The sequence below is a fragment of the Salmo salar genome, chromosome 11, assembly GCF_965601325.2.
Source record: "Salmo salar chromosome 11, fSalSal1, whole genome shotgun sequence".
NCBI lineage: Eukaryota > Metazoa > Chordata > Actinopteri > Salmoniformes > Salmonidae > Salmo > Salmo salar.
The window spans coordinates 103,789,455-103,797,914 of NC_138301.1; the positions used below are offsets into that span (position 1 = coordinate 103,789,455).

The window sequence follows — 8,460 nt, forward strand, 5'->3', positions numbered from 1 at the left end:
TGATCACATTGAGGGAGAGGTTGTTATCCTGGCACCACTATGCCAGTTCTCTGACCTCCTCCCTATAGGCTGTCTCATCATTGTCGTTGATCAGGCCTACCACTGTTGTGGTATTCTACAGTATACTACCGCTTACTACAGAATTCTATTGTAAACTGTGGTATTTTGTGGGGATATTTAATACCTTTCCTTACATCTTACCCGCTGGTGTTATGTAATCTAGAGCCTCAAGCGGTAAATAGAAGGGGTGGTTGATACTGTAGTAGGGTGTCATGTGGTCATGTGATGTGATTATGACTGATGTGGCTTTAAATGGCCACTAGTCTTGGTTTGGATTAATATGACTGGGTTGGTATTTAAACGGTCAGGGGATGTGGCTGGGTTGTTATTCTGACTGTATCTGGGGAACTGTGTGGGCGATATGGGTCATGTCATAGGCATGGTTGTGGGATTGAGTTCAGTGTTTCTGACAGGGCAATACTTCTGGCTCCCTGCTGTGACCTAGTTCCCCTGGCCAGACGGCCCCACGTGTTTTTTTTGTTTTTTTTAACTCAGTCGGGGTCTCAACTTACTGTTGCAAGTTAGAATAGTAGAATACACAAGGTGTAATTTTGAAATTTGATTATGCATTAGCAGTTTTTCTCGTTATGTCAGTTACTTATAGTCACTCAATTAGCCCGCCAGCTATCTAAACTTATTAATCATGGTCGAATTATCAACCGGGGGACCCCCATTGATTTTGTTAGTCAGTCTTACTCAGATATCATATTCAAAACTGCAAACATTTCTCTCCAACCTATGGCAAAATTTGTAGAATTGCTTGAAATTCGTTGTAAAATTGCAAATTCTTCTCTCTGCCCCATGGCAAAACATGTAGAATTGCACAAAATTAACTCTAAAACATGTATCTCCGCTGTCAAACAGGGAGCTGGTAAAATGTTTTGTTCGCAATGTTGTAGGCCCCAACCCCATCAAAGTTGCACATCCCTGATGTAAGGTATCTCTCTAACTGTAGTCTTCCTCCCCTCCTCTTCCTCTCTTAGCTACCTCAGATGGGACAAGGCAGGGACTGGACAGCATGAGAGGAGGAGTGTGTGTGACACGTGGGATGAAGGTGATTCTCAAAGTGGGACAGAGTGAGTATCTTCATCAGATATATTGTCCTTGATTTGGTTTCATATCAGTCATTCAATAGTTATCATCCTCATATAGATGAATGTGCATGGGGGTCTTCAATATTCTTGTAAAGGCCTTATATTCATAATATTCATGAAACTGCCATATGCCAAATCAAATCACAATTTATTTTAAGTGCATTTAAAGAACAAGTTCGCTTTTTTGGAACGAACTTACCCCACCAGCAATATACTTCCTCATGCTCGTTCTGCAGTTGCAGGGTCACAGATAAAACATGAACAAAAGCGCACAAAAAACCACAACTTTTGAAACGGCATCTTTACTGTTCTTAACTGACTTGCCTAGTTAAATAAAGGTTAAATAAAACAATTAAAAATAAAAACACATGAAAATATGTCATTACAAACTTTATCCGCAACGTTATATTCCATTTTGTTGGACTCAAGCAATATTTTCTGTGTGCACTTTCCAACATAATGGAATATAACATTGTTATATACAGATTTGGTTAGAGAAAAGTGAATTGTCCTTTAACAAAAGGCTCAATTGTCAATACACTTTACAGAAAAGCAAATTCTTAAAAATGTTTACAACCCTAAACCAACTGTATGATTTCCCATAGCTGCTTATGGCCTCCCACCCAAACCCAAACCAGACCCAAACCGCTTCAACCCCAAAGGTAAGTCAGTCTACAGTACAGTATCCAGAGGGAGAGGAAACTCACTTCACTGGTTTAATGATACAGTATCTACAGTATTAGCAAGTCATTGATCCTGACCCCTCTACCCTTACAGGGAATGGGACGACACCCAAGGTAGGTGGCGAGGGCGAAGGAAACAACGGGAACAACCCTCCACCCTCCTCTAGTGTGGCGGTGATCGCTGGAGCGGTAGGGGGGGGAGTCTTCCTCCTCATCGTGACCGCAGTCATCTGTGTGGTGTGTTACCGCTGGCGACAGAACAAGCACTCTGAGACTCACCACCCCACCCTGACCCTGACCACCCTCACCCCCAAGAGGGGCAGCACCAGCGGGGCCGGCTGCTCCGCCGGAGGCAACAACGGCTCAGAGCCCAGTGACATCATCATCCCGCTACGGACTTCAGACTCGGCCTACTGCCCGCACTATGAGAAGGTGAGCGGGGACTACGGCCACCCCGTCTATATCGTCCAGGAGATGCCCCCCCAGAGCCCAGCCAACATCTACTACAAAGTATGAGAGATGGACAGCCACACAGCCCGGCTGACATAGACATACAGGTGTACCAACACATAGACTGCTGTTTTCAACTTAGAAATACAACTGTCCCTCTAGCTCCCTCCACTCCCTCACTCGCCCCACCTCCCTCTCTATGGCTGACTGTTTGGGATGGCTATCCTCAACCTCCTGCACCATGGACTGTGCTGTACAGTGCTCTGACACTGTGGATGGATGGATGGATGGATGGATGGATGGATGGATGGATGGATGGATGGATGGATGGATGGATGGATGGATGGATGGATGGATGGATGGATGGATGGATGGATGGATGGAGGGGTGGATGGATGGATGGATGGATGGATGGATGGATGGATGGATGGATGGATGGATGGATGGATGGATGGATGGATGGATGGAGGGGTGGTTGTGTCTGGGTGGAGATATTGATCTGTTCCCTGCTGTGAACCCAATGATGGAGGCTGTGAGTCCTGGACATGTGGGCCATTAAGCTGACGGACTGTGGCAGCGACTCAGTCCCCACCTCTCACTCAAAGTGAGGACACTGGATATGAAATGTCAAACCTTTTCAAAGTGTTTGTGTGTGTGTGTGTGTGTGTGTGTGTGTGTGTGTGTGTGTGTGTGTGTGTGTGTGTGTGTGTGTGTGTGTGTGTGTGTGTGTGTGTGTGTGTGTGTGTTGTGTGTGTGTGTGTGTGTGTGTGTGTGTGTGTGTGTGTGTGTGTGTGTGTGTGTGTGTGTGCGTGCCTACGCGTAACCTGTATGTCTGCTTGTGTTTGGTGCGTAAAACCAGTACCACAAGAACAAATATCAAAGCAAGATTCTGATTTCTACCCACTGTCACCATTTACAGATTATATAAAATCATTATTTCATAACTCATTTGTAGATTTTTATATTTCCATTCAGATTTCTGTTAGACACAGTTTTTCTTGTATGTATTGTACTGTATGTTCTCTGTTTTAGAGTCTGGATGAGATCTAGGTACTTATTTATTTCAGTGTTTGTGTTTGTCTTCGAAATGAAGGATCTTCTCTTCCGTTATCCCATTCTCTCTCTCACTCTACAATGCCTTAGCATTGAAATAGTTCACTTTTCTGTATATAAAGTTTCACAGAGGAAGGAGGATAGTACAACAGTACAAAGAGGTGTACTCAATAAGAGGAAGAAAAATGACAAAGTATTGGGAAAGTGTTTGAACAGATGAAGCCACAAACACTGTGATTCTCCCATACTGTGCCTCCAGATGCACATCCATAGCTACAGAACAGAAACCTTAACACACTGTATTGTTCATGTTGCTCCTCTACGCCGGCTGAAAGTTTTTTTTTAGAGGGGAATTATCTGTTCGGTTTTGTTTCCCACACTGCGCTGGTAACTGATGACCTGTGGTTGGCTGCAGGAATTAAAAAAGGTGAAACGGTCGGAGTTCATTGTTGAAATGACACAGGCAATAGTCAACATATACAGTTGAATTCGCAAGTTTACTTACACTTAGGTTGGATTCATTAAAAAAAAAAATTCAACCACTCCTCACATTTTTATTAACAAACTATAGTTTTGGCAAGTCGGTTAGGACATCTACTTTGTGCATGACACAAGTAATTTTTCCAACAATTGTTTACAGATAGATTATTTCACTTATAATTCACTATCACAATTCCAGTGGGTCAGATGTTTACATACACTAAGTTGACTGTGCCTTTAAACAGCTTGGAAAATTCCAGAAAAGGAGGTAATGGCTTTAGAAGCTTCTGGTAGGCATCATTTGCGTCAATTGGAGGTGTACCTGTGGATGTATTTCAAGGTCTACCTTCAAACTCAGTGCCTCTTTGCTTGACATCATGGGAAAATCAAAATAAATAAACCAAGACCTCAGAAAAAATATTGTAGACCTCCACAAGTCTGGTTCATCCTTGGGAGCAATTTCCAAATGCCTGAAGGTACCACGTTCATCTGTACAAAGAATAGTACGCAAGTATAAACACCATGGGACCACGCAGCCATCATACCGCTCAGGAAGAAGACACGTTCTGTCTCCTAGAGATGAACGTACTTTGGTGCGAAAAGTGCAAATCAATCCCAGAACAACAGCAAAGGACCTTGTGAAGATGCTGGAGGAAACAGGTACAAAAGTATCTATATCCACAGTAAAACAAGTCCTATATTGACATAACCTGAAAGGCCGCTCAGCAAGGAAGAAGCCACTGCTCCAAAACCGACATCAAAAAGCCAGACTACGGTTTGCAACTGCACATGGGGACAAAGATCGTACTTTTTGGAGAAATGTCCTCTGGTCTGATGAAACAAAAATAGAACTGTTTGGCCATAATGACCATCATTATGTTTGGAGGGAAAAGGAGGAGGCTTGCAAGCTGAAGAACACCATCCTAACCGTGAAGCACGGGGGTGGCAACATCATGTTGTGGGGGTGCTTTGCTGCAGGAGGGACTGTTGCACTTCACAAAATAGATGGCATCATGAGGGAGGAAAATTATGTGGATATATTGAAGCAACATCTCAAGACATCTGTCAGGAAGTTAAAGCTTGGTCGCAAATGGTTCTTCCAAATGAACAATGACCCCAAGCATACTTCCAAAGTTGTGGCAAAATGGCTTAAGGACAACAAAGTCAAGGTATTGGAGTGGCCATCACAAAGCCCTGACCTCAATCCTATAGAAAATTTGTGGGCAGAACTGAAAAAGCGTGTGCGAGCAAGGAGGCCTACAAACCTGACACAGTTACACCAGCTCTGTCAGGAGGAATGGGCCAAAATTCACCCAACTTATTGTGGGAAGCTTGTGGAAGGCTACTCGAAACGTTCGACCCAAGTTAAACAATTTAAAGGCAATGCTACCAAATAATAATTGAGTGTATGTAAACTTCTGACCCACTGGGAATGTGATGAAAGAAATAAAAGCTGAAATAAATCATTCTCTCTACTATTATTCTGACATTTCACATTCTTAAAATAAAGTGGTGATCCTAACTGACCTAAAACAGGGAATTCTTACTAGGATTAAATGTCAGGAATTGTGAAAAACTGAGTTTAAATGTATTTGGCTAAGGTGTATGTTAACTTCCGACTTCAACTGAGACCATGTTAAAGTCCACCTGTCAATGTGATTTAGAACTTCCTTTGTCTACTGGACCCTTTCAACACAATGTGCACATAATGACTGCTATAGGTGAAACATCTCTTTAAACATCTCTGTGGCTTTTAAACTCAGTCCTCAGGTCTCAGGACCACACCTCATACACAGACATAGATGTATTGTTTCATAAATGTTTTCATATAAAGTAACTGATTTCCACTGTAGTTGTTTTTATGTTGTATGATGGTTTCTATGATGTTGAGGTTCATAGTCAGAGTGTTGAAGGTAGTGACAGCGTGATGAGAAACATCACAGATCATCTCCCGCTGGGTCTGATATCATCTCTCTGCGATATTTCATCATCACTCTGGGACATTCTGGACCTCATATTGACATCACAACCCTTCAATAATATTGGACTCTGATTGGACTACGAGCAACAGCACACTACCTGAGACTGACAGACGCCTCTCATAAGAGAGGAAAATATAGATTTTTTGATTGCTTGAATAATCACGTCATGTCCTTGTGTTCCTTTCAAGACATTCAACTTTCACAGGGACCAGCTGGACTCAGTAAGGCCAGTGTAATTCTGTGGTCCATTCTACCATACTCTGTACCATTTTCCATATACTGTAGTGTTTCATTTGGTTTCACTGTCTTTCTCACCTGCTTTTTTCCACTCAGTTATTTTGTGGCAATAACCTAATCCAGAGAAGGAGGGGCTCTGCTTTTCACTTCAGAACTGAGGAGAGACAGATCAGACGTTGGTGAGATGAGGGATTCTGTCATGAGATATTGGTGAGACGAGGGATATTGTCATGAGACGTTGGTGAGACGAGGGATACAGTCATGAGACGTTGGTGAGATGAGGGATACTATCATGAGATGTTGGTGAGACGAGGGATACTGTCATGAGACGCTGGTGAGAAGATGGATACTGTCGTGAGACGAGGGATACTGTCATGAGACGTTGTTGAGATGAGGGATACTGTCATGAGACGTGGGATACTGTCATGAGACGAGGGATACTGTCATGAGATGTTGTTGAGACGAGGAATACTGTCATGAGACGTGGATGAGACAAGATGTGCTAGGTAGATTGTAAAGGAGACCTTTTTGAGATTGATAAGGCTGACTGTTGCGAGATTGCCAGGAGTGTTGTGAGATGATTAAGTGCAGACTTTGTAGGACACTATAAGATGGTTTATGTTACCTCCCTGGCCTCTCTTTTCTCCTGTACATTCCAGTTTTGGGGGGAAAAAAATACATAAAAACGTAAGTATGTTATAAAATCCTTGTCTCAAGTGTGTTTCTTTTTGAGCGTTCATGTTGACACAAATTAATGTTATTCTGGGGCTCCTGTTCTCCCCTCTCACACACTGCATCTCTGTCTCAGTATGCCACCCTCACACACACACACACACACATTTGGTCTTTGTTCTCACAGTTTGTTTGATCTGCAGTGTCATTTGGTTGGATGCTGCTAGGCAATAAGAAGGGTGACATTATTGCTATTCGATTTGTCCAATGTCTCGTTATTTTTCCTTCCCCTGTCCGTGTGTGTCGGTGCGTGAGTGTATGCATCCTTTCTCTCGCACACACACACACATCGCATGCTAGCCTGCCTCAACAGTTGGTGTCTAGCGCCCTGTCAAGTCTAAATACTAAATCAAGTGGGCATGTTGACAGGGGACAGTTAAAATCAGCGCTAACAAAACTAGGATGACCTGAAACGATGCATCCGCACCACTCTCAGTCCTTGCTGTCTTCTTCCATAATCAGCAGCACAGAGGCTTGTGGATAGGCAACATCTGACTGGCAGTGCTGTAATTGAGCTGTCTGTCAGACTATTAATAACATCTCAGAACAGAACGGCATCTCTCCAACAACACAACGGTCTGAGACACCAGAAGGAACTCCATCAAACACTCCCAAACACTTGTCATGTAGCGTCTGTCATGAAGCTGCTGATAACAACAGATGTTTGTTTACCCAGCAGGAGTTAATTGTTCTATTTTAGTTATCATTGGATTTGCTTCTCTTAGCATACGCATCATGTTCAAGTATATAGATACACAGTAACATTGATGGTTTACCATCGTTGCTATCTATGATACAACATGAGAGAGATAGATCAGGTCTAAACTGCCCAGCTCTAATGACCAGCTAATGACATGGCCGTGTGGAGGAGTCTGTCTGTCCGGATGTCGTAGATAGTGACTATAGTGGTAGTGGGTAGATAGTAACTGTAGTGGTGGGGGAAGATAGCGGCTGTAGTGGTGGTGGGTAGATAGTAACTGTAGTGGTGGGGGAAGATAGCGGCTTTAGTGGTGGTGGGTAGATACTGACTGTAGTGGTGGTGGGTAGATAGTGACTATAGTGGTGGTGGGTAGATACTGACTGTAGTGGTGGTGGGTAGATAGTGACTGTAGTGGTGGTGGGTAGATAGTGACTATAGTGGTGGTGGGTAGATACTGACTGTAGTGGTGGGGTAGATACTGACTGTAGTGGTGGGGGTAGATACTGACTGTAGTGGTGGGGGGTAGATACTGACTGTAGTGGTGGATGGTAGATAGTGACTGTAGTGGTGGGGGGTAGATAGTGACTGTAGTGGTGGGGGGTAGATAATGACTGTAGTGGTGGTGGGTAGATAGTGACTGTAGTGGTGGTGGGTAGATAGTAGCTGTAGTGGTGGTTGGTAGATAGTGACTGTAGTGGCGGTGGGTAGATAGTGACTGTAGTGGTGGAGGGTAGATTCTGACTGTAGTGGTTGGGGGTAGATAGTGACTGTAGTGGTGGTGGGTAGATAGTGACTGTAGTGGTGGGGAGTAGATAGTGACTGTAGTGGTGGGGGGTAGATAGTGACTGTAGTGGTGGTGGGTAGATAGTGACTATAGTGGTCGTGGGTAGATAGTGACTGTAGTGGTGGGGGTAGATAGTGACTGTAGTGGTGGTGGGTGGATAGTGACTGTAGTGGTGGTGGGTAGATAGTGACTGTAGTGGTGGAGG

General features: G+C 43.7%; 1 protein-coding gene across 1 annotated transcript in view; it reads left to right on the plus strand.

The window, feature by feature from the left end:
* LOC106563380 (ephrin-B2) overlaps positions 1-6,743 on the plus strand; it is a 61,434-nt gene extending 54,691 nt beyond the window's left edge. The window contains exons 3-5 of the mRNA XM_014128888.3: positions 1,044-1,136; positions 1,760-1,816; positions 1,932-6,743. Of these exons, the coding sequence (XP_013984363.1) occupies positions 1,044-1,136; positions 1,760-1,816; positions 1,932-2,353 (572 nt within the window). The 3' untranslated portion in view covers positions 2,354-6,743. The remainder of the gene's footprint in view (positions 1-1,043; positions 1,137-1,759; positions 1,817-1,931) is intronic.
* Positions 6,744-8,460: the final 1,717 nt, after the last annotated feature.